The 27,698-nt window shown below is 36.8% G+C and overlaps 1 protein-coding gene across 4 annotated transcripts in view; it reads right to left on the bottom strand.

Moving 5' to 3' along the window:
* The window catches only part of LOC137103699 (poly [ADP-ribose] polymerase tankyrase-1), an 81,520-nt gene that overhangs the window by 22,073 nt on the left and 31,749 nt on the right, over nucleotides 1–27,698 (bottom strand). For all 4 annotated transcript variants that reach the window (XM_067484293.1, XM_067484292.1, XM_067484294.1 and 1 more), the window contains 9 exons: nucleotides 25,542–25,617; nucleotides 12,690–12,784; nucleotides 11,828–11,894; nucleotides 11,431–11,617; nucleotides 7,280–7,401; nucleotides 7,103–7,194; nucleotides 6,152–6,230; nucleotides 5,172–5,343; nucleotides 2,023–2,102 (listed from right to left, as the gene is read on the bottom strand). In XM_067484293.1, the coding sequence (XP_067340394.1) occupies nucleotides 2,023–2,102; nucleotides 5,172–5,343; nucleotides 6,152–6,230; nucleotides 7,103–7,194; nucleotides 7,280–7,401; nucleotides 11,431–11,617; nucleotides 11,828–11,894; nucleotides 12,690–12,784; nucleotides 25,542–25,617 (970 nt within the window). The remainder of the gene's footprint in view (nucleotides 1–2,022; nucleotides 2,103–5,171; nucleotides 5,344–6,151; nucleotides 6,231–7,102; nucleotides 7,195–7,279; nucleotides 7,402–11,430; nucleotides 11,618–11,827; nucleotides 11,895–12,689; nucleotides 12,785–25,541; nucleotides 25,618–27,698) is intronic.

Below are 27,698 nucleotides of genomic sequence, written 5' to 3'. Positions count from 1 at the left end.
GCTGAGGTAAAATGTACAACTGCTGGACACTTGTTATTAGAAAATACTAGTTTTCTGCTTTTGTTATTTCAGACCCAATTACACTTCCATTCAGTACTGAAAGGGGACACAGGAAAAACATCTTTTCTTGCTTACTAGAATCCTATTTTTACAGGAAACAAAATGAAACATCCTGCTGGATGACATCCTTAATCTTTTATCTAAAGTCATTACCCTAACTTCAGCTGCCATGAAAGCAGTGTTTTCTAGACTAAGCAGTGTTGCCTAACACCGTAGCCTGTGCAGTGGTGCATGTAAAATTAATTTTAAATACAATGTAAATGCTGTGTTTAGCTTTGGTTGAACAAACCTATATATAAAAAACAACAGAAATGACAGGATGCAGAGATAATCAGGTGGGCTCATGAACAAACAGGATCATTTGAGTAATAATTCCAGTTTATGCTGGAGCTTCACAAGTCTGTACATTAATACTGTACAGAGCAACATATTTTTTCCATTTTGTGCCCAGCTGGCCATGATATCCATTTCTAGTGTTTATTGGGTTTTTTTTGGACAAAACAAAACATGTGAAGACTTCAGCTTGGGCTGTTGGAAATTTGCATTTTTCTATATTGTTTAAAAATTTAATAGTAGATAACATTACCGAATTCATCAAGAAGATAATTTGCAGATTAGTAATTATTAAGATTATTATCGAGAATATATTTTGGTTGCAGCTGTAAACTTCTCCTAAAGATAGGAAATGCATTTATCGGCTTTCATTCTTTTATATGAAAAGAAAATACTGCAAATGCAACATAGTAGTGCATTGAGTTAGCATTGTGCTCAACATAACCAGTGTCTACCTTTTATATTCCTCTTTTTTTGGTTTGACCTTTGCACTGACTTTAATCACAGTGCGAGTTGACAGTTGGGAGATTTGGCTGTGATGTTTGTAGCAGCTAATGTAGCCCGGATCCACCAGCCTCAACAGGGAAGAGGAGCAGGTCACTAACGTCTTCACACCTCCAGGCTTTAGTCATTTTCAAAAAGTTGAATGATAGAATGTTTCCATATGATTGAATCATTACTTCAGGTGACCATCTCTCTAAAAGTCCAACCCGAACCTCCTTAAGATTTAAACTGATAACAAGCCTCGGAAGACGAATTGGTATCACTCCTCAAAAAAGCAAACGTCTGTGCATCAGGTAAAAGAAGCCTGACAGAAAGCCAGACCAGAGCTCATCTTCTGTTCTGCTACAACCCCATGTCAACCTGCCAAAACATCACATATCAGATGCTGACAGACCCTCTGCATCTGGATAACCCCATTACTGTCTGTCTCAGCAGGTAAAGACACACACTTTTTCACCGGAAACCAAATATTTCTGTCAAACACTTCACCGAATGTCACCAGGTCCTGACATTAGGTGGGTGGTTTTTTTCAAGCATATTACAATGCATCATGAGCGCCTACATTTGTAACACGAGTGGGCCCAGTGCAAATCAAACTGCTAACTGTGGCAGTGCAATGGAACAGGATCTTTCTGTGATGAAGAATTAATAGAGATGTTTACTTTTAGCAAATCAATGTGGTCAACAGTACAGTGCAAAAAACAGCAAACATTTCTTACACAGCAAACAATATCCACCTGACATTTAAAAATCCCTAAAACCAGGCCCCCATAAGAGCAACAAGACCAGTCATAAAGGTCACGATATTTTGTTCCATTTTCATTTCAAAATAAAAAGTCTGCAAGAATATTATCTGAAAAACCTTTAGTCTTTAGGCCGCTTAATACATTAATTTATAAAAATGAATCTCCTTCACTACTCACTAAACATTTTGTTTTTTACATAAGAATGCGGTAACATATTTATCTTTTTTTAATCAGCTGCACAGAGATAAATATTCTGTGTATAATCTGTATTGAGTTTCACAGGAGTGTGTAATCTGTGAATTTTTATTCCTTGTCTCTTCTTAAACAAGTGACATTGGGGATTTCATTCACACATTATGACAACACATAAATTAACTACCTTGACAGTGTCCAGGTCTCCGGCTTTAGCAGCTTCCAGGAGCCTGTAGTCCACATCTGAGTTTCTCACCGGGACATTCTCTGAAGAGCAGCAAAGATGGGAGAATAGTGGAGAAAAAAAAAGACTAAGCATGTATAATGTGGAAATAAAAATATAGCATACTGAGTTTTTCTCTCAGTTTTTCCCTCCTTATCTGGTTTGTAGATGTCTTTACGGGTAGAGGAAGCATCCCGCATCAGAAAATGTCAAACATATTACTGAACTATATTTTCTTCTAAAAATTATGTGAAATAGCCAGAGTTCTGACATTTCTGGGAAGTACACTTTGTTTACTTCCACCATTATAATAACAGACAGGAGAGAATGACTAATCCTCATTATCTCGACAACTACAAAGCTGTGGTAAAACTTGTGGAAAAAACAAGAACAATGCTTTTTTTAAGTTATTAGACCAGGACTGGGCTGAGAAAGTGTTTTTGTTTAAGACACGCAAGTGATTTGCTGCACAGAAAATGGAGCAGATTTCTCCACAGCCACATACGTAAAAGTCACATGTAACTTTATCTGTCCGTTTGCAGTTTTTTTTTTGCCAATTTTCATTTATTTATTTAAATGTTCTTAAAAATGTTTTTCAGTAATGAATTCTTCATTAGTTTAAAACAGACAATCTTATAATATTAAGTAAACGTAAAGATTTATTCATTTTTAGCATTGTGGGTAACGTACAAAACGAAAATAAATATTCATATTAAAAGACTGGTAAGTGCAGAGCACAGGTAAAATTAGTTAAATGCTGATAGGCAGCTGTTAAATAAATATATATGATCATAATTTATCTGTGCAACATCCACAAGCACTCTAAAGTACAACACCAATTGAAAAATGTTGGGACCATGTGTACAACATAGATAAAAACAGAATGCAATGATTTGCAAATCTCATCAAATCATATTTTATTCACAATAGAACATAAGCAATATATAATATATCTTATAAGATATAAGATGTTGAAACTGAGATATTTTTCCATTTCATGGAAATATTAGCTCATTTTGAATTTGATGGCAGCAACACATCTCAAAAGTTGGAAAAGGGGCAACAAAAGGCTGGAAAATTAATTGCTGCAAATCGAAAACAAATGGAGGAGCATTTGACAACTCATTAGGTTAATCGGCAACAGGTCAGTAACATGAGTGAATGTAAACATAGACAGAGGTTCACCAATCTGTTACAAACTGCGTCTAAAAATTGTTGAACAATTTCATAAAAATAAAATTAAAAAGTAAAATTGTGAAGATCCCACCATCTACAGTATATAGAATCAACAAAAAATTCAGAGATTCAGGAGGAATTGCGCAAGGGACGAGGCCCACGGTCAAAACAAGATGCACATGATCTTCAGGCCCTCAGGCAGCACTGTATTAAAAACAGGCATGATTCTGGAAAACTGTTTTGTGGTCACATTAATCAAAATTTTTAATTGTTTTTGAAAACCACTGAAACTGTGTCCAGCAGACTAAAGAGGAGAGGGACCCTCCAGCTTGTTATCAGCTGACAGTTCAAAAGCCTGCATCTCTGATGGTATGGGGCTGCATTAGTGCCTTTAGCATGGGCAGCTTACACATCTGGAAAGACACCATCAATGACGTGTAGTACATAAAGGTTTTAGAGCAACTATGCTCCGAACCATATATCATCTCTGTCTATCACAACAGCATGGCTTCCCATGAGAAGAGTCTGGGTGTTCAAGTGGCCTGCCTGCAGTCCAGAAAACATTAGGCGCATCATAAAACAAAATATCTTGCAACAAAGAGCTGTTGAGCGGCTAGAACCCTGCATCAAACAAGAATAGGACAATATTCCTCTCCTAAAACTGGACTACTTCCCAGATGTTTACAGACAGTTGTTAAAATAAGAGATGATGCTACACAAGCTACACAATAGTAAACATCACCCTTTTCCAACTTTTTTTTTAGATGTGTTGCTGCTATCAAATTCAAAATAAGCCAATATTTTTCATGAAATGGTAAAATGTCTGAGTTTCAACATCTGATATGTTGTTTATGGTCCATTGTGAATAAAAGGAACTAATTATTGCATTGTGTTTTTATTTATGTTTTACACATTGAATGGGGGTTGTACAATAAACACATTGGAAATACTGTATAAATACAAGTGTCCTTCCTTTCCCCCACACACTAATGCTTAATGACACTTTTACTGCTGCTGCTTCTTCTTCGTCTTCTTCTGATTGAAAGGAACTGCAAGACTGGATATGTGCACACATAACACTACATCAGTTTTCATCTTTGTTAAACTTTATACCCTGCCATGTCTATTCACTTACAACTACTGACTCAATGTGTAACATATCAATTTTGACCTTTCTTTAGATCTTCCTAGGTCAGTTGGTAGAAATTCAGATGTTACTGGTTGCTCAGGTAGCTACAGACATTTACAGAAATTGAATACTGCAACAAGTACATTTCTATAAGCACAATAATTAAACAGTTCAATATTTTAATATGGCAATAAATTGGATTTGTTCTCTGGTGTATGTACACCCTGTAGTTGAATACTACTAAATCTGTAGAGGTGTTTTTTATGAGGTGTGTTTGTCCTGAAAATGCATACAAGCACACAGGTGGCATAATATCAACAAAACTGTTGGTAATAATTTCAGACTAATTAATACATTATAACTGCAGGAAAGATGTCAGCAATATGTCAGCAATGGCAGAATACACAATTATTCCAAACTAGAAAACATGAAGGCAAACAATGCAGGTTTTAAAACATTAAGCTTTGCATATGTTTTGAAGAAGGAAATACACAACCTCAAAAATACACAAAGGATTTCAGTGCAAAACACTGAGTGAAAACAGAAAATATGTTTACAAGGAAACACTATATGTGTTAATATTACAAGAAGGTTATGTCAAGTTTCTCTGCCTCTGAACAGGTGAGGTTTCTCGCTGTGCCTGGTAAACTGCTGACTTATCTACACCTTCAAAAAATGCCAATTCTGACCTCAAAATGATCACAGTTAATCCCACTGTTGCTAGCTAGTGCACAGCAACCGAAACGCAGCACCTACACGTCTGCACCCAGCCACACACACACACACACACACACACAGGTTGGCATACCATTGAGTATTTGCTGAACAGCTTCATTTCCCATTTGAGCAGCAGTGAAGCCTTGCAGTGACACCAGTGAGGCGTCTGCCCCATATCCTAGCAACAGCCTGCACGTCTGAAGGTGGCCTGCCAGCGCTGCACGGTGCAATGCTGTCTGACCCAGTGTGTCTAGGGCATTTACCTGCAAACAAAAGCAAAGTTGTATCATGATTTCTTAAAGCATCTTCAATTTTCTGGTTGGCTTGTCCCTCATAGTATTGTCTAGAGAATGTCTGCATCAGGTAAGTATTTCCTACAATTTGTCAATTGGTAATTATTAGTTTTCATCGGGATGAAGTTCTAATCTGTGGCAATAATCAGAAACAAAACTGTTATGTACTTCTATGCATTTATATTTTTAAAAATTTCAGCAGAAATACTATTTAAATCATAAGAATTCAAGATATTTAAAGTTTTTAAATTCCATCACATTTGACTGTGTATTCTCACCCACACAGCACTAAAATGAAACCCTTTCTCTTTAATGCTGACACAAAAAACTGTTTGGCACTGATGTTTCAATTTTACACCAACTACATTACGAGGTAAAAGGAGAAATACATCTGTCATACACACAAATGTTGGTCCAAATACTGATTGTTGATTGACAGGTCTCACATGTCACCTTTTTACATTAATTGGGCTTAAGACACTACACAAAAACACTGAGACTTAACATAGTAGGGAAAACCAAGTTATCAGTGATCAGCTAAAATGTTGATGACATTCATTCTTCTGTAAACAAACGGGTAGAAAAAATGCACAATATGGAGGTTGGAAAAGTTATCTCATGTCAATAAGTCGACAACGTAATTATTTTAACAGGCCAAACTGCATGTATGGATAGTATTTAAGTAGGATTAAGATGAAGGTAGAAAAACAGGGATAACTACAGAAGATAAAAATTAAGATGTTAAATAAATAAGTTAGTGAGTTAATGAGCTAGTTACCTTGGCACCATGTTTCTGTAGAACTTCCATAATGTCGTTATGAGCTCGCTCTGCTGCCACATGGAGAGGAGTCATGAAACTACAGCAAGGGAAGAAAGAGACAACGGAACACGGCTTTATTGCGGTGTTCTTAATTTACATATTGTAAACCAACATCCAAACATACTCACCTAATGCATGGATTTGTTTTTATTACCATTATAGCAGCAATCAGGTGCACCAATATTAGCCTTTAATCACATATGTATCTTGCATAATTTTGTGCTGTGTTTCCGCTGGAACCTTTTTTTAGCTACAGAAGCAAGAGGATAATAGATGTTTTGCACACACACACACAATAAATGCTGTGTTTTTATTTTTTTTGCAGCAATTTTTATTGGTAAATTCCATTGTAAAGATCACGTGAAACAAGGTGAGTTTTAATAACATTTAATTATTGTACGCAAATAATTTCTGGAGTATGTCTCTTCTTCCAAGTGTGGAAATATTTAAATCCAGGCTTAAAACATTTGTTTTCTACAGCCTTTGACTGAGCAACTTTTCTAAATTATTATTTTATTTTATTGGAAAATCTATTTTATGGCGTGTCTTGTCTTTTTACTGTTTCTATGCATTTATTAATTTTTAGTATAATGTTTTTGGTTTTTTTTTGCATTTTTCACACATTATTATCCCTTTTCCTTTTTTTCCCCTTTTTTGAGATGCCTTGTGTATAAAATGTGGTACAAAAACAAGACTGCTTTGCCTTCTAACCAGCTGCTCATCCTAATAGCATTCATTCACTAGATTTAAAAATACATTTTTGCCTGTTATGTAAGCAATGGCAGGGGGTCTCGTTGGCATGGCGGACCGCTATGCCTTTACTATTGTAAGGGAAACACTGTCGTGTACTATGTTAATTTGTATACAACTATAAATAATGATCTCACTTTGTGCATCAAGAGTACTCACTCTTTATTCTTCTCATTGACGTTGGCACCCTTCCTCAGCAGCAGCTCTGTCACCTGTTTCCTCTTAGGGTGAGGTGATGCTACTGCACAATGCTTACAAACATTCACATGAAAAAATTATCTTAGCAACTCAGTAGCAATGTGCACATCTATGTATGCAGTAAAATGTTTGACTTACCAACGCGGTCTCATGTGTATGAGGGTGTTTGAAGTTGATGATCTCCAGTGCCAGGGACTTCTTAGCCTTGGCCATGTCAGCTTCTCTAGCTGCTTGAAGCAGTGAGTGGCCCTTGAACTCATCTGAATAAACACACACACATGCACACACACAGCATATGTCAACATGTCAGAAATACAGAAAGTCTTCTACAAACCCAAAGGTTGCAAAAAAATGATGGGCATCTCATGTTTGAAGTGACTGAAAGCCTTACAAGGTTCTGGCCAGACCATAACAAAATATTCCTTCACTTGCAATGTCCCTATAGCATACACATACTTCAGAAAGATTACTTCAAAGTTTCTTGTGGTAAGATAATAAGAAATGATGCAACAGTATGTGTTCTAGAGTTGGAGAGGAAACAAGTGATTATTTCCCCACGGACCAAAAATTACAAACAACAAGTTGTTTTGTTTCAGAAGTATTTCAGGCTGCCTAAAAGGAGTTTGTTAAAGTGTGTTTGCTATCAAGGCACCAGCATTCATGCATTTCTATGGTGAAATATGGTGGGAAAAACACTGACATCAAATTCACAAGAAAGTGGTCAACAAAGAGAAGAGTCAATACTAACATGAAAACAGATGCTAAATGGGAGGTTTCATGAGCTAAATCTTTAAAAAAAATGTTGACAAAAATTCTAATCAAGATGATCATTATTTACAAGCATATTACACAAATTTGCTGTATTTTATGTTATTTGTAACTATTTTCAGTAATTTATGGTCTATGGTCTATTTATGGAGTGTTTTTTTTCTTTTACTCAAGTGCTGCTGTTTTACTTTTCAAGATATAAAGTGAATGCAAAAAATAATCTTCTCCACTTGAAGTTTTCACCTTTTACTTTTTTACAACATTGAATAATGGTCAATTTAATTAGGCTTTTTTATTCTATACCCACTGTATATGAAAATGTCACTGACTTGAGACACATTCGCCCAAGATAAGAAGCCCTTTAAGCTGGAACTGTTGTGTGATTTATAACTTACTAATGATCTGTTGTGGTGATGTAGCTTATTTATCGATAGCAGACGAAAGTCTAAGGGGTATTATGTTAAATTAAGAACAATAGGCAAAGGACACATTACATAAAACTAAACAATAAAAACCTAACAACACCTAACACATTCCCACAAATTAAACAGTAATAATAATAATAACAATAATAATAATAACTGAACTGAAAAAATAAGTAATTACCGTAAACCTTTTTGTCACATCCCACATTTTCCAGATAAATTCCTTTATCTAAACTCTTTTAAAAGTAAGCTACTATTAAGGTGATTTTCCAGTAACAAAGAAAACACATTCCATACATTTCATGTTAGAAAATCTCCCACACTCAGCAGCTACTCTTACAAACATAAATCTAATTATAATATCTACTGGATCTGTCTTTTTTGAATATCTAATCAGGTGTATGTATAATCAGGTCTGTTTATGAAGTACTTCTACTTGCCTACTACTATATACAAGTTTTTTTCTTTTAAAAATGTAAATATTACAAACCGCTTATTCATAACTTTGCCAATTTACAGTTTTACCATGTCCTCTCACAACCACATATGCCTTTTGTGAATTTCCTAAAAACTAAACACCAGCTACTTTCTAAGAAAGTATAGGGCACTTTTCCAGGAAATTGTCTGGAAACATTATAAACTCACAGCACTTTACATTATCACACTTTATTTATACTTTGGATCCATACGCATTAATAATATTGCACATACGCTGCAGCATCTGTTGTTCTACCCTGAGAATTACTGGCAGCAGTCCTACATTTCTGAATTAACCACTAGGTTCAGAGATTGTCAAATCACTGTATCAAGCAAAGCGTGGAAATGACTAAATCCGTGAAGAAATGAAGCATTTGAGTTGTTAAGCAAAACACTTTAAACTCTTTTAAAAATGACTGACCGTCCTTAGTTCAACAGTTTAGTTACTTTCTCACTAAGAACTGAAAATTGTGACCAATGTCACATCTGTCAGGTAGTGCCAGTAGCTTAGCATAAAGAAACAGGAAGAAACAGCTAGCCTGGTTCTGTCTGAAGTTAAAAATGTCAGACTGGCAGCACCTGAGAAACTCCCTAATTAATATGCATTTAAAAACTGCGATGAAGAAGAATTCATAAATTAGAGGTTAGTCACCTTGTAATTATTTTAGCAAATACCTCTATGTGTTTTGCACAACACACCCTCTTCATAAAGAAACAACAAACAGGAGTGATTGTTATGACGTTGTATAGAAAAATCAAGGTGGCTTTTGATTCATGCATCATTTGATTTTTGTTTTGATCTGCTTCATTACAAAAGATAAATCAACAAGTGCAGCAGAGAGAGTGGACTCACTAATTAACTTTCAAAGAGTTGCAGAGAGCTTTCCGGCAAAAACAAAGACTTATTTTGTCTGCTCTGACTCTGTGGTGGCTACAGACAAGTAAATTATGTTCTTTTGTGGAAAAACCCTGTTTAATAATAGCACTCTGTCTAACAACATATACATATCCAAAATGCATTAGGCTTTATAATTTTTGTGTTTGTATGACAAAACCAGTATTCCAAAAAACACATGAGAAAAGTTATAAAAGTGGCGTAAATCTATTGTGATCTCAGGATGCACATTTGGTGCCAAACCAGATTAACTCAAAATTAGAACAGGAAGCACAACTCTTCAAAGATGTGTACAGTTGAGACCAATGATGAATGACTCGATACTCACCTCCTGAAGGTGCAGTAGTGAAAGAATGAAATTAAAAGATAGTAGACACCAGTATGTTGTAAATGTGACTCACTCACAGTGCAGTGCTGGCAAAGTTTCCTGAAGTGTCCTTGGGCAAGACACTGGACCCCAAGTTGCTCCCAGTGTCAAGGCCTATGGGTTTTGTGCTTTACTTATTATCATTCTAACCCTGTCTCCCTGTGTGCAGAGTGGCCGCCCTCCTTCCCGAGTCATAGCCTCACCCCGGACTGGTTCTGTGGAGGGACGGACAGCTGCCCAGACTTGCTGCTGATTGGTTGGAACCTTTTTAAGGCTGCCTAGGAGTTGCTCACTCTGCGTTGGTTTGCTATAGGAACTCCTCTGCCTGCTCCGGAGTCTAGATCACCAATCTACAATACAGCCAGTGTTCTGCCGGCACCTACAGTCCGGACCGTCTGGTTTATCCTTTGACCTCTGCAAGTACTCTGACCTGGACTGCTTACGTCTGTTTAGTTTACTTTTTATATAGTACTGGCCTCTGTTTGTTAACATTATCGCTCGCACTCTGAGGAGCTTTTGTGTTAGTCTGTCCATGAGGCGCTTTTAGTTTGTGTATCCAGCCCTTGTTTTTCCCTGTACTTGCCAGCCACCCGGTCGCTCTTATTAAACCGTATTTACTTCCTTACCTCAGCCAGTGTGTGTGTGTGTGTGTGTGCTGACTGTGGTTTTGGGTCGAGGTCTGACTTACCTTAACACCTGGTTGGTCAAGTGAGCACCTTGCATGGCAGGTACTGCCAGTGGTGCAGAGTTTGTGTGTGTGAATGGGTGATTGAGAAGCAACATTGTAAAGCACTTTGGATAAAAGCGCTATATAAGCAAACATTTACCACTTACCATGTCACTTGAGGCAATTCTAGACTTCACACACCTCCAACTTGAGCCACTGATGACTTCGTTTACCACTTTTGACATAGACCACCAGTGTTATTACAGTAGGTGAACAGTGTATGCAGTAGTAATGCCCACCTGCACTTTGCAGTTCAAAAGATGTGGAGTCCCTTTTTAAGGGTTGTGTTGTGAAAAATAATAATTCACAATTGTTTTTTCAGGTCAGCGATTTTAAATATACATAATAAGATCAATATATCTATGTTTACTTCTGTTGTGCTCAGCTTTCCAAGTATGCATAACAGCTGCCGGTTGTTAGCCTCTGTCTGTCTACACACCTGCGTGTTCTGCTCCAGAAAACATCCAGTCTCCAGTCAACGCACTAAGGTCCAGATCTTCAAAGCTCCAAACATGACTGGTGTAAATATACCCTCCCTAGAACATCCTATTCATTAATTCAGCACTGTGACAAGTTTGGAAGTGCTGTTCAGTGCAGCTGCAGATGATGGAAATAAAGCAGCACACTTACATGTAAGCCTCTCCTTCAGCTCAGGAGTGGGTGCCATGTCCACAGAGCTCTTGCTGTGGCAGTTAAGCAGGGTTGGGTCGGCCCCGTGGCTAAGCAGTAGAGAGCAAACCTCCACCCTGTTTTTAGATGCTGCTTCATGGAGAGGAGTAAATTGCCACAGATCCATGGCATTAACACATGCTCCATGCTGTAAGAAGAGAAAACCACAGAATGAGGGAAACAGGAAGAAAGACAGAAGGAAAGATAAAAACAGAGAAAAGACTCGATTTTCAGGAGCCTTTTATTTAATTCATTCTGGAACAGTGGGAAATTAATTTCTCAGTCCTAGGAAACACAATTTAGGTCTATTCCATTGCTGAAGTAAATACTGATAGCATGCATTTGTGTTTGTGTGTACCTTCAGCAGTAGCTCAGTAACTTCATAGTGTCCATAAGAGCAGGCATTATGTAAAGGTACCAGACCACTGGAGAGGACAAAAAAACAAAAAACAAAATGCAAATTCACAAGAAATATAATACTTCAAACAATACTTCAAACGACCTTATACCCTTATTCTTTTCTTCTATTTCATTATAAGTTCTGTTTAATTTAATAATAAATTTTGGAGAAAGTCGGCTGGCACAGCTCTATGTTAAAATACTCACAATGACAATAAGGACATTAATGTGATATATGATATGATAATTGATTCAATAGTTGAGACATTTCATTCAAAACCACACACAGCAACCATATGCTGCGTGTGCATATGGTTGCTGTGTGTAGTTTTGAGTGATGGTGGCACTGGATGACAATGTCCGTAGGGTCCATCCTCTGGGAACCATAAACATCTATACAAACTCTCATGGCAGTCCATTCCATAGATGTTCAGATGTTTCACTAGGAAGTTTTGGACTTACTGCTCTTAGAGATGTGTGTGCATGGCCTAGTTCTATCTCAAATTTATTCAGAAAGAATTTTGATGGATAATTCAGGAGAAATCTGACAACATTATCAGAAAGGCTGCCATGCCCTTTTTCCACAGTCTGAAAATGATAAAAGAGCCAATCTGCAAGTGGCGTAGTGATCTAATCAAGTGAAAAAGGGGATTCTGTTGTCTCAGTGATGGATTACACTGCTAATCAAAAAAAACAAAAAACAAATCTTGTCTAAGATATTGTTTCATTTCTTCTAGGATACAAATTTTGGCATGATTCCAATTTTCCGTCTTCATTTAAAGTCCCCTTATTTTATTTTATTTTGTTTTACTTTTACATACCCCTTGTCCTTGGCGTGAACATCTGCTCCATGCTGTAGTAACAGCTGAACTATCCTCACCCTGTTGTATCCTGCTGCCAGATGAAGTGGAGTGGACTAGGGAGAGAGGAAAAGACACAGATAAAGACAAAGAGAAATGAGGAGAGAAAAATGAGGCAGTGGGAGGAAAAATAGATGTTAGCCCACATGTTCTATCTACAGCGTGACAACTTATCATCATGAATTCATTATCATCAGTCCTGTACAGAGTACAAATAATGCACTGAGAAGGTACACAATCAGGTATATTCTTACAGAGCTGCTAGACACATATTTCCAAAGGAAGGACTTGTGATTTTCCAGCCCTGATTTTCCAGCCCTGAATCATTATACAGTGACAAAGCCTGACTGTATTCCGTCCATATAACAGATGAAAAGCCGCAGTCCTGAATACTTTAAGATGGGACTGAAATGAGAAACTTCAGCTTTGCATGTGGTGTTTCCTCTATGTACTCTTAGCAAAAGCCAATTCTCTTCAAAGCTCGAGTAACACACTTACTAGTGGAGAAAGACAACAGAAAAAAGTCCTATAAATCCTGCCTCTAAGTCATGATTTAAAAACTATTTTAAAACATTGGATGTGCTAGAGAGTGCAGCATGAATTAGACTGGAATTAAAGCTAATACACACAGAAAGTCAAAAAAAAAAAGAAAACATATCTACACAAAGAGCTAACAGACATGTGTTGCTGGACAGGAATCAACTAAATGCCTAAAGAGAAACATGTGATTTGTAATATAGTAGCAGGAGTCAGTTTATATTCCAGAAAAGTTGCCCTAACACTGTCTCCTCTGAAATACATGCAAACCACACACTTTCAAAAACAATATTTACCAGCCAAATGTTCAATTCACTGAAAACTTATCGCTCATATTTAATGTATTGGAGCAATGTAATGTCTACATAGCTCGACTGCTCTTGCATGAACTCTTAGGCTAATCACCAACACATCAGATTCCAGAAACCTTCCCATTTTCACTGGGCTATTTCTTTATTAGATTAAAACCCTACAGAAATCACTTCACACTGAGATGTACTTATTATCTAATGTAATTGAGCATTAGTTATGGAGTGTTTATTTCTTTTTTTAAGCTCTGAGTACCAGAATATAAATATTTACATTACACTTTATCTCACAGTATTTCAGAAAGCTACTGTAGCAAGGATAAGTTGGCACAGAAGAGACAGACTGATTAATAGACACCTACAATTCTATGACAGTAACACTTACTATGATTCTTAGCTGAAAAATGAACTAATCATTTGATTTTAACAGGCTTGTCTTTGAAAATTGCTCATAATAGGCACCATGGGGGCAAAAACTATTTCTGAAAGTTCATGAAGTAACAACTTATTTTTATGCTATCAGCCTCTGAAAGGTGCAAAGATTCCTCACTATCACGCTTTAAGATTCTGGTGGGTTAAAAACCGAAGATGATTAGAGAGACCAGGTGTGACTCATGTCAACAGGATTCAAATATTGTGCTATGAAAACATCACAGTGCCACACTCCACCCGACCGTTTATATATCAGAACAGCAGCAAATTCTCCATTCAACAATTTACCAAGTTAAAATAATAAAAAGAACAAAAAAAGGAAAACAACAACAAAGAGCACATAATTCATAAAAGAATGGGAGCATTCAGAAATCCTAAAATACCGAGTGATTACAACCTGAGATCTGGCCACATGTTTTAAAGCCATCATTAAAAAGGTTATTAATAATTCACATATAAATAAAAAAATATTTTTAAAAAGTCTTATTACTACATTATTTCCTAAGCTATGATGCAAAAAGCTGGCAATATCAGAAATATGATTTTATTTGCAAAGCACAAAGAAACTGCTTATGTTTTCCCTTCTGTCTCTTTTGTAAATTATACAGCATGGTTTTAAAAGATGTCATGGAATAAAACATTTTACCTAAACTCATAATAAACCAACATTAATCAAAATTTTCTGTTTTTTTTTTTTTTTTTTTTTTTTTTGGCTCCATGTGCCATTTTGCTCAGACTTCGGGGAGGAGATTGTGAAAAATAGATTATCTTTGGTGATCTGTGCTGCTCACTCAGAAGCTCAGCTGAGAAGCAGAGGCAGCAGCAGAGCTGGGTGGACAGATGGTACACTCTTATTTACAGGAATGTGACAGCAGCATTTGGAAGGAGCAGGACAGGGTACACAGTTAGTCATCATCCTCATTTTAAATGCAATGTCATTCAGTTTGAGTATCTGCTTGTGTGCTTGGTTTTGCAAATTGTTATAAATAAGTATGGGGGAAAATATCACAAACGTGCAAAGCATTAATCAGGTCCTCGAAACATCTTAAACTGTTACCAGTGAGTCATCAGACCTTGCGCACAAACACACACATACATGTGTATGTACTGTTGCATCACCAAGATGTTGTTGCCAGATTCAGACTGGGTAGTTTAAGCTCCACCTCTTCAATCTGTCAACCCTGTGTATTTGTGTGTGTGTGTCTGTGTGTAAATATGAGAGAGTAGAGAAAACTGCCACACATAAACACCATCACTGCCTCAGTGGGTTTTGTATTGTATTCTCAACACAGAAGCTTATTTGGAGTCAAGTCATAAAAAAGCAGCTCCAGACGAAACTCACAGTAATGCTCCGACCTCAGTAGGCACAAGTCAGCAGTGCTACTAATCAAAAGCACCCTCTATTTAACATCTATCTGACCCATCCTACATCCTCCAACTAGTCTCCACTACAGGCCTTTTTTCTAGTGCTCTGAACTGCAATGGTTGGAAGCACAGATGCTGTTTTTACTGTATTTTGTTACTGCAAACATTATAATGATGCTTCAGAGGCCAGACAAAAAGAATTATTTCATTTAATGAATGCTTATTAAAGAAAGACAGCAGTGGTGCAGTGAACAAAAATAAAAAAATCTTTATATGTTCCTGTGTTCACTACATATTTTAGCTGTTTGCCATATATTGTTGTTGTTTTTAGTTTGGCTACTTAAGAAAAATCCCAGTTTTGATATAACTAAGTTTAACCAAGCAAATTATCAACATGGAAACAGCATTGTGTCAGCATACTGTAATAACTTTGTGTGCTTGGTATTGTAATAATAATAATAAATATTATTATATGCTGGCATATGAAGTTTGCATTTAATTAAAAGCACTGCAACACCAATACATCTGATTGGCTGGAATGAAAATAAATTGAAAAAAGGACTTTAATCAACCAAAACATAATTTGTTAATGTATAAGCTTTTATATGGATTTACTTCATATTGGACTAGCTTGAGCCTGCTTCCCATTAGCTAAGCATCTAGTGGCTGCTGCTTCAACTTTTCTGGACACATACAGTACACAATGAAGGATAGATCAGTGCCGTCTTTAAATTCTTGCGTATAATTAAAAATGTAAAAAGAAAAAAAACATTCTGACACTTTTTTTTCCTGCTCAGAAACTACAGTATATGCTAATTACATTCCAAATGCTACGATTTAATTTCTTTGTGAGTGAATGTCAACTAGTTAAAAACTGTTCGGATGTAGTTCGTTTTTGGTGCTTGTTTCCTTAAGCTGTTATAGTTTTTCCTCTTCATAAAGTCAAACCTTAACTCGATCAAATATGCTCCCCTAAAGTCAAAACCTATATAGTGGACTATATTTCAAGCAAATGCAATCACCACTTACAGCGACAGACTGAAAGCGAACAATAGCAATAGATAAAAAAAAGCCAATGTTGTGTTTTAATCATCTAAAAGCTTTTCTGTGAAGTGGAGAGTAGTGGAGCAGGGTAGGGGGGGGAAGGGAGGGAAATACTGGAAGAAAATAAAGGAAGCGAGAAGAGGTGCTGAGGGCACGTTCAAGCTATGATGGAAAATGCTAATCTATTTTTCTGATTTTCTTTGGTATCATTTATCTCTTGAAATTATCCCTACCCCCTCCAAAGAAGCGCCGCATCGAAATGTTGGCTGTAAATTCAAAGTAATGTAGTCTTTTCACAGAACATTTATTAGATTTTGCTTATAACACCAAATAAAATCATCTCAAGAACAGTATGAAAAATAAGTCAGACTATCAAAAATAGCACTGCACATTTTGCTTTAACACACCATTTAAAAACAGACGGGGTGTGTAATCTGCTGCTCTGATATGGTTCCTTCTTTGTTCCCTTTTTTTTTTTAGCCTCTATTACATCTTCCTCTCAGTCTTCCTCTTCTCTTTATGAGCTTGTCAACCTGTTCCCATGACAACAGTGACTGGTAGCTGTCAGCAGTTGCCATAGCAACGATACATGATCTATCTGGGAGGTTGAACAGCCACATTTGGACCTGTTTGGTGTAATTTGCATGAACGTGTATGCGTGTGTTGGTGTGTGTATGCGTTTTTGAAGCTCCGATGTGATTTCGTAAATGCCCTCCGGGTTCTGGAGATGCTACACTCCCAATTCACCAACTACAACAGACACGCCACTGCAAATACAACAGTCCTGACACATCAGTTGGAATACATAGAGTCAAAACAAAAAACGCCTGTAGGATGAGATAATTCAACCTTTGGTGCACTTGAAACTAATCATAAAATTACAAAGCTCTTTACTTGTATCATATGTGGGTTAAATAAATAATTGTCTGTGGCTTAACAGAAACTCTTTAAAAATACACCTTTGACAAAATGTCTGGGTGGGAACTAAAGGTGCAGAGATGCGATCTCTCATCAATTTTTTGCATCAATCAGCAAAATAATGCTCTTTGTGAATATAAGCATCTCCTGTGTTTAAAAAAGAGCCCAGTTTAAAGATTCTTTCAGTGATGACACGAATACAAAAAAAAATAAAAAAATTTGCAGTAGCACACATTTATCTAATTGCTACATTCCACTGCATGACAACGGTGTGGATGGACAATAATACTGAGCTCGATAATGGTTCCTGATGTCTCTCACTGCTGAAAGGCAGATTTTATTAGAGGGAGGACCTTGACTGTGTGCTAGAGAATACACTACATACACGAAAGCATCTATCAATTATCACATTCAAACCTTAAGTAGCCCACATGGTTGTTGCTCAGGACTATTAATTAAAATTCATTCAAATGGTTAAACCTTTAGAGAGTCATCTTGTGTGCTAACATTTAAATATACCTTATAAACAAATGTATAAACATTTTGTTTTTATTGCCTCTTTAATTACCTACAATTTTCTGAACTCCAATTTTATAGACAATTAACATTTTTTTCTTTTGAAGCCTTTTGAAAAAGATGTTTGAACTATAAGACCAATTAAATGAATGATTAAATCAGTCTGTCAAATGCCTGCCAACAGTCACTGCATGTGGTCCTACTGATTGATTAAATTTAAAATAATTATTATGCACTACGAGGTTGAAAACAGGCTCATTACCAGTAGCTGCTTGAGTTAGGTCAGCCCTGCTCAACAGCATCAGCAGGTGGATGCTCTAACAAGACGAGTAGTGTGAGATGGCTGGATCAATAAACATATTAGCAAATCTGTGTGCTATTTCTCTAACTGACATTCGTTCTCAGATACACACACACACAGCTGACAGCTCAGCCCAGCCATCAGCATGGGAGATAAATAACCTACAGCTAGTCGTTTTATCTTATACTCTGCATGTCCACTCACACACACACCTCAGACATGTCTGTCTTCCATCTGTCTATCTGCTCTATGTGCTTCACAAAAGTTTAAAGGTCCTCAATTCAAAAAGTAAGATTTAAGTTAAATGAGAAAAAACAGCAGAAAGTGTCTTTCTCACTTAAATTCACAGATGGACATGTCAGATTCATATATTTCTAGCTATCTACTGTCAGCCTAAAACAAGTTAAAACAAATTTATGTCCAAAAAGCATCAGTTACACATTGTTACAGGCAAAATGGAACAAAATGTCTAATCTTACTGCAAGGAAATAATGCTGATGTGTATAAATTGGGTTCTAAAAATATTTGTTGCATCACCTGCACATGGCAACTGAGGAGTTGTTAGATTATGGAAATACAGCAGCTAAGAAAAATGAATTATAATTCAGAGAAACTTGGAAATTGGAAATTTATATGGTGATACTAGGCTGCAATATGAGCATTCATCCAGATAACAGGAGATATTTAAAGACTGACTTAATAAAGCAGAATTTATTGCAACTAAACTTAACTACTCTTCTAAACAACGGCTGGTGTTTCTATAAAAATAATTTAATGTTAATACAATACATACATACATTAATACATTATTCTGGGAAACAAAGATTGTGATGTCTGATACTTTATGATAAATTATCTGTGAACCAGCATTTTGCAACTGCATACATCTTCCTCAGACAACAGCATGCCACGGGCTTACATGGAGGCATAAGGTTAAATCTGTCACTGACACAAGTTTGTTAAAACCTTTCCACACCCATTTGTCATCTGTCATATCAGCAGTTAACAACTGCCGGTGGATATTTTTATTTTGTAATGCACAGAAGCACAAGTGTAATCGTGCATTCAGACAGGGCATCCAGTTAATGTTAGGAACACACTGCTGTGAAAAAAATTGCTGTCAAACAGAGTACACAGTCATTCCTGAGGCTGTGTACACCTTCAGCTGAATATGTAAACATAAGGACATTTTTGAACATACAATCTGGCACATTTTACAGTACACAGAAGACAGCACTGGAACGTAAAGATCCTCATTCAATTATACCATAAACGCTCAGGGAACAGCCAACCTACTAATTTGTTGTGAGCACTTGAAATAAAATAGCGCTATCATGTAAACTACGGAGGACCGAAGCTGAGAACATGTAATGCAAGTTTACCATATCACAATATAAAGCTCAGAGCATAAATTATTAATATGACGGTTACGAGAATAACTGGAACCTAATCAATTTCAAATTTCTCATTATCTGTCATTAGAAAATGTAATTTTTCATTTGCTTCATTTTTCCATTATGTACCATGCATTTCATTGTTTAATCATTTAATTAACTTGATGGACCTGTCCATGCATGACCAGTGCGGTGCCTGTTCCAGGTGTGTGACACCAATGGAGCAACTGCGAGAGCTGTGTCGCTATATAGCATTACTGAAAACACTGGTAGTTAAAAACACACACTGAGGACATGTCTTTTTAGCTAATGGGAGAAACATAAAAACAATGTAAAGTTGACATCATGTTAACGTTAGGGGGCTGCGGGTGCCATCTTGTGTCATCTCCCCTTCCTTTCTGTGAGTGGAGGCTGTGTTTTGACTTTCTGTCATGATTCAGTAAAGTGTCACCACAGTAGCTCAGCAGAGGAGTGATGCCGTAACTTTGAGAGTACAGTTGTTTTCAGGCAGTTTGCGGGCATGAGGATCTTGCACAGAGGCACTGGAAAACTGTTTATTTATTAATACTGTTTCCAAATTCCATTGTTTGCCATTTCTATTTAATATGTCTCCAGGTAGGGTCCCTTTCCTTCCTCTTCAACTCTTTCTACGTCCATCAAATTTAAGTAATTCAAGCAACTTTTTAGCAAAACAAAAGATATGCAAGTAACCCATTCTAACCCCTGTAGTAAACACAGGTAAAAGAAACCACATTAATGAAGATGGTGCCCACATTCCCCAACAGCTAACATAACGCAACAGGACTTAACTTTCTCTAGAGCTTAAGGTAGACTAGAACTCATTATAAGCATACAGTAGTTTATGGTGGTTATTTTTATCATCTCTTTGCTGCATACAGCTGTAGCATCACTGTATAAATTCTACCAGCAGCTGTAGCACCTTACACGGCCCCAAAGTCAGCTACATAGATAACAATTCGTAGAAGTCTTTAGTTTGTATGACTTTATTGAAATACCAGAAAATGTTTTATTTAGTGATTTATTCTTGTGATTAGAGGCTGGAGAAAATTCATAGTTTTTCATTTCCAATCAAACATTACAAACAAAATGATATTTTGATGTACACAGTCAAGCTTTTGACCCGTTTCATCAGCTATATCAAATTTTGTCAGTTCCAGGGTTTTTGGTTTCTAAATAAACTAATTTGAGGAACTGAAATATAAAGCTAAAACAGTCTTCATATGCTAGAAAATGTTGTAGAACCTCTTAGAGATTTCAAAACCACGTTTCTTAAAAGTTCACTTTTGGAGGTACATGTTTTTTCAGCAGATATGAATGAAGAACACTGTCAGTCATTGTATTGCCCTCAGCAGGATAAGCTCCCAAAATCAACATTTAAACAAGGCTTCAATGAAAGTCTTTTCTCATTCCTGTCTCTCAATGTGAATCTTAATCTTGGTCTTGGTCTTCACTTGTCTGTTTCTTTGATGTTCGTGCCAGCTAGGATGTGAGTGGGAGCAATGATTCTCACTGGTAATATATAGATCCAAAATTTCACAATATTCACAAATACACAAACAACCACACATAAGCAACAGATGGAGCTCAATAGAGGCCAAAACCTGAGATGGATACCTTAAAAAAGAATATAAAACGAAATGTCCGGCACAACTACTGTCAGTCAGTCTAGATAGTGAATATAAGAAAAGAAAAATGAATATATAGAAATAAAATTAAAAGACAATTGAATATTAAAGAATATGTGTGCATGTGTGTGATATATGTAAAGGTAGTCAGAAAGCACAGGTCTTTTTCCAGAGGAAGCAATATCTGCAGGAATAAGTGTGTGTCCCCCTCCTGTGTTTGTCTATGTGTGTGGGAGTAAGCGGTAGGTTTCAATAGAGGCAGCTTGATAACACTCTCCACTCAGCTGTGTTAATAATATCCCACTCTGATGGGCCCTCAATCATCTGAGTGCACAACCACACACACAAACATGCACACATATATACAGAGGAGGCTTTTACACTGTCATCGAGATTTTATAAACTGGCTGCTCCCATTCAGCCACAACGGTCTTAGAACGATCGACCACTGATGCTGGGTCATAAGGCCTAGTTCGCATCAGCAGGCAATCTGTTGTTATGATGTTACAAGTACCCTGTTTCAAATAAACTGTATGCTGTATCATTCTTAAGAGTTCCGTTAACATGAAATACTCCAATCCAGGAAAAAAATTGTTTGAATCCAAAACTATAAGGTCAAAAAATTCCACATGGTTGTTTTCTCTTTCTTTCTCCATCCTGTTTGATCATTTCTTCTGTTGCGTACTGTGTATAGGCAGAGCTTTTCAGTGCACTGGTGCTCAGGCTGTGTGTCTTTATCTGTGTGTGTGTGTGTGTGTGTGTGTGTGTGTGTGTGTGTGTGTGTGTGTGTGTGTGTAAAAAAAGGATGTGTCTCCTGTCTAAGTTTAAGACAGGCATAATTATTCGATCATCATTGTCATTATTCTGTCACGCTCTATTTTGTCAGTGATTATCATTAGTGTAACGCTCATTATGTCAGTCAACAATTAATTACTCCTTCATAGGTTGTGCATCTCCATTTGAGTTATTACATTATTACAAAAACTAAATGGTATATTACATGTATATAATAATAATATAGAAATGCAGTTTAAATGTAGTCATTGGTGTAAATTCTGTTTGTGGCCAAGAGATGTCAAATAATGTCAAAGGTTGCAAAACCTAATGTAAGTATAGTGAAAACTGTTCAAGTTTCTAATCTCTGACTATGCCTTTACCCAGTGAAAATACTTTTTATGCTAGACAATAAATAGTTTCTGCATCAATGTTTTCATGCAAAATAGTCACCTCGCAGGATGTGCAGTATCATTCACGCCAAATCAACTTGAAAGATGTCCTGCTACCACGTTTTTCCTGCTTGATAAAAGGAAACAGTTCTAATTTTCCGAGACTAATCTATAACAGCGGTCTGTCTGATAAAATAATAAAATAAAACTTAGTAAAATAAACTTCAATTCAAGGGTTGCTGAATGAACTGAGTTTCGAGCCAGTCAGTGACTTTCACGCTCTGCATAAACAATGAACCAACAATAATTCTTGGGCAGTGCATCAAAGTTCAGCTGCATGAAATTATTCTGGCTACAGAAAAGATGATGTTAACCAAAAACAGTCCCACTGTCACCAGGACCTTCACAGTGGATTAAACTACCTAATTTCCCCTTTAAAATCACTTCAAAAGAGTCTTTACAATGCCCACCTGCTTAAACGTTTGGTGCTGTGAAAACAGTTGCATTGCCAGTTTTATGTATGGACATGCTAACATGTCTACAAGCTGTAGTAGAATTTATGACAGTTACCATCAGTAGATATAGTTAGTTAAAGGCTCCCTTTGGGTCCCCTTTGGGTTTTAAATTTAAAAAATAATAAATTGATCATTATTGAGCATCATTACAAAACACTGTGAATGTAATTGGCAAATGCTTATGTCATTCGAAGTGCCTTCCTACAGTACATGGTCAGGGCCCACATCCCTGTAATCAATCCGTAGAGAGGCATTCAGGGACCGTACAGAGCATAGTTCAGCTGTCCTTTAATTTCTAATATCTATAGTTATGAAGAAGTCACTCAGTAAATCCCCATCACCCCATTAAATTACTTAAGACCATAATGAGGATAAACTGCACTGGCATGAAAATATATTTCATCTACTGTGCATGACTGCCTTCAGTCTGAAAATTAAACAAGCATTGCAAACACAAACTGTGCAAGAGAGGTAAATCAGAATATGTCTCTACAAAATGTTTATATTCAAGACACAGCTACATTCATCTTCACATAAACTCCTAAATTTCAACATTTCTCAATGAGTTGTGTTTGTCCCCTGCATCTCCACAGAATATCAAATTACATGGTTTTCCCTCTGGGTATCGCATCCCCAGCAGGCCACCTGCACAGATAATAGATGAAGGATGTTGTCTTACAATTATGGGTATGACGGTGAAATGATGAATACATGCTGCTGAGCATCATCAACACTGAAGTACCCATAATTATAGGAAAGAGCCTCCTCAAAGCTGTGGTAGAATTTATATGACAGTTACAGTAGAGAGTTAAAGGCTCCCTTTGGGTCCCTAGTTGTTCAAACAGTTGTCATAGCAACCTACAAAATACAGTGGGCAATAACTTACAGTTGTCTTTTTTATTACAATATCGCTAACAAATAAGATCACTTGGACAAAACTACCTCTCTGTGATATATTGCTTTTACAAACCCCAAGACACCAAATGTCTTCTGCCATCAAGTTGCTTAAAAATGACTGGTTTGAGTTTTTATTGTGGAGTTACATTTCAAATTAATCTAAATACTTTTTCAGATGGTTTCCTATTCTGACATGCATACTAATTTAAAGAGTTATAAATGGTAAAGCCCCTATCAACACCCTCAAGAACTCAAGAAGGACCTCAAACCTGATTGGCCTACGGCCACCAGAGGGGCTTATAGCTCTGCTCACAGTGAACAGCAGCCTCAGCAGCAATCTTCACTTCTGTCAGGTCGAAAAGCATTGATATGGAGGACTACAGGGACAACTTCAGCTAAAGCTAGAAAATACAAGAGTAGAGAGAGTCTGTTTTTCCTCCTAGCCATTCATCCGAAGAACTAATCAGTCACAAGCCAGACGTACTGCTGTGTGTGAGCAGAGCTCAACCTAAGGCTCAGGACTCCCTGAGGATGCATGAAGGGATGCTGTGACGACAAAATAATTTCTATTAAGTGAACACGATGTAATACAACACTTTCCTCTGTTGGCCAATGTACTTGTGGGTTAGCTGGCATTTCATTTAGCATGCCCAGCATTTTTCAAGCCCTAAAGTCTCACTTTACACTTTGCAATCTAATGAGACCAGAATTAATTTTCAAGTGCAACATTAGCAGAGTGTTAAACTCTGATCTAACTCTGCAATCATTCAAGCATACAGCATAAAGGTAATTACACCTAGATTACACACTCCATATAACATAGATGTGACCAGCACAAGTAACTCAGAACCTGTAAATTATGGTGGTTTAGATTTACAAAGCGTCTAACATTACTCAGTTTTGTGCTTAACAGCATTGGGAATTTACTCACACTTAAAATTCTCTAAAACTGAAATTATTTCTATTTTGCCTAACGTCTCAAAATGTGATATGACATAAATGCGTCATAAAGAAAAATGTATTATTTTTAATGTTTTAAAGCTAACTGAATCATATTCACATCCATTTGAAGCAGATTAGCTGCATTTTGAGGTTCTCACAAATAACATCAAAATGTGTTTTTTCCTAAATTTTAACTCTGATTACTGTTCATTTAGTAGTGAAGATGAGTCACAGCAAAACTTCACCCATGTTTTTAGGGGCTAGTCAAATAGAAGAAGAGGATATTGACCTATTTCAAAGTTAAAGCTATACTCAAATCTCTTGCATCAAATACAAATGCCTCCTAACAACTTCTCCTCTTCAAAACAATGACTATTTATTTTGTATATTTTTGGTCTCAGGGACACTGGCTAGAGGTCCCTGAGTTTGACAGTGCTTTGCACACTGCCCTGCACTGCTATTCTTCAATAGGAGTGCTAGTTTATTCAGTAAAGGGTTTGTGTCTCCATCATTTTAATGAGTGACAGCCAAGAAAGGCAGCTAATGCCTGCTGAAGATTGCTCGGATTACTTGGTACAACTCAGGTCCACAGCTGCCAATAACAACATATATTTCACTTTCCTGGTAGAAATAAAACGTAAACCTATAAGCACCAGATGGATTGTTTTTTTAACCCTAATGACTTTCCTGAGGTGCGGTAATACAGAAAGTGCCAGTGATGAGGTTGTTACTGTGTGTGCCTATATATGTGTGTGTGTGTGTGTGTGTGTGTGTGTGTGTGTGTGTGTGTGTGTGTGTGTGTGTGTATGTTTGTGTGTTTCTTTGCTCTTACCTTGCGGCCGTCACTCGCATGGCAGTTGACGTTGAGCGGAGTGAGCAAGGCCATTAGCTTCTCCTCGTTTCCACTCCTGCAAATGTACATACACAACCACACACGTTAGATACGAAACATCCACCACCATAAAGCATTACTACTGCTGCTCAGCAGGAGAGCATGGAGCTGGGACATAAGGAAGAATGAGATAAGTAGCCTGAGACTGGAGGGGAAGACTGAGAAATTTTATCTGGAGATGCAAACCAACAAAAACAAATGTTTGGAGGACGAATTGAAGTGTGTGTGTGTGTGTGTGTGTGCGCATGCGTGTGCGTATCTTCATGTACATTCCATGTATGACTGTAATAATACTTTAGAGAATACCATTTAGCTACATAGGAGTTAAGATTGTTTTATGTTGTTGATCTGTGCTTCCTGGTTTGTGGGCTTACTGCCTGACATTGGATGACCACTGGGAAGTGTTGCCAAGGCTGCAGCCAATCCAACATTCCCATGACAGCCATAAAGAAAGGAGCTGTCAGATGGAAAGAAAAGCATTATTCTTCAGTTCTTCTGTGTTCCCTATCCTCAATCTCTGTTTTACTTTTTCGGTTGAGCCTCTTCTTCCTTCTGACTATGGCTGAGAAAGAATTTTACATCCAGACTTCCTGATTTATTAACAAAAGCTGTAATTTAAACATGTTTTTTAAATGGATGTTTTTAACATTTTTTTATGTAACAGTTACCTGTGCTGATATCAAACCTAGACGTTAATGAGCTAGATATGATACTCATGTCAAAGCAAGACAGTACATTGGTCATCCAGATGTGTTTTGGCTTTAAAGGAGAGGTTTGACTGCAGTGTTGCGCTAAAAGTGAACTTCACCATTGACCTCAAGCATTAAAAAATAGGAAGTGGCAGGCCGCGGTTAAAATCTCATCTTCTAATACAACCTCCACACACTAGACCAGGTTTTAGCTGACGGTTCATCAATGAAGTGTATGAAAGCATTGCTGAATATAAAGTCTGCTACAAAGTTATTCCAATGGAGTTGTTATTGTTAGTGCTCACTGTACCTTGATGACCATTTGCATCTTGCCATTGGTACATTGTTTTTTTTTTTTTCTAGTCTTTATACACCATCTAACACTAATAAGTATATATATATATATTAAAGGAAAAGCAGAATGAATAAGTGGAGAAACACAATGACAATGTACCCAATCCATACAGCATTAGTAGCTCACCAAACCACTGATTGGTTAGATGAGCAGGAAAATGATGTGAATCATATGCTATGGCCTTCACTATTAGTGCTCTCCAACACTATCATCAACACATCATATGAGAGAAAATAATTTTAAAGAACGGTTTTCCATCCTTTTCAGCAGAGTTCCAGAAACTTCAAACAAATGTCACAGTGCACTGAAGCTGTTCTGGTCGTACATAATGTACATGACACCTTACTAGGACACCTAATGCTGTTTTTACAAGATGACAGTATTCTGTTCAATGCTAGATTGATCTTCTTAACTGTCTAAAAAGATTTTTTTTTGCTCTAAAATACCCAATTCAATAGCTTTCATATATCATTTGTAAAAAGCATGGACATAATTTAAGTTACATATGTTGTGGAGCATATAAATTTTTATTTATACAACAGACAGATTTAACATTTATCAAACAGACATCTAAGCTGCATTAATCTACTTATCTTCTGTAAGTCTTAGGAAGAAGGCTAAAAAACATATTTCAAAAATATCAGACCAGTCCGATTAAGTCGGACTAATGCATCAGCTTCAGGGTCTCTCCATAACATATACAAATATGTTATGGAGTCAACACACAATTATCATGTCTTGATTCTGTCTCAAAAAAAAGTTAAAAAGGTACAGTCAATAACAGTTTCTGTAAATGCCATGAAGGTCTCAAGCAATTTATCTACAGTGAAAACTGAGTGATAGTGGATAATGCTCACAGCTATGGTGGAATAGTTATAATCTCTATAGGTGTGAAAGGGTCTTAATTCCTTCTCACATCTCAACTTTTATCTTATAAAGGCCTTTCCAAAGACTGAAAGGCACTTTCATATTACTTACTTATTTACTTTTATATTATTTTCAAGTGATCAAGTATGAAAAGTCACTTGTAGCACTCTAGTGCTACTGTGTATA

This window comes from Channa argus, chromosome 18 (genome assembly GCF_033026475.1).
Source record: "Channa argus isolate prfri chromosome 18, Channa argus male v1.0, whole genome shotgun sequence".
NCBI lineage: Eukaryota > Metazoa > Chordata > Actinopteri > Anabantiformes > Channidae > Channa > Channa argus.
Note: the sequence above shows the minus strand (reverse complement) of the source record. Positions and strands in the feature narration are given on the sequence as shown.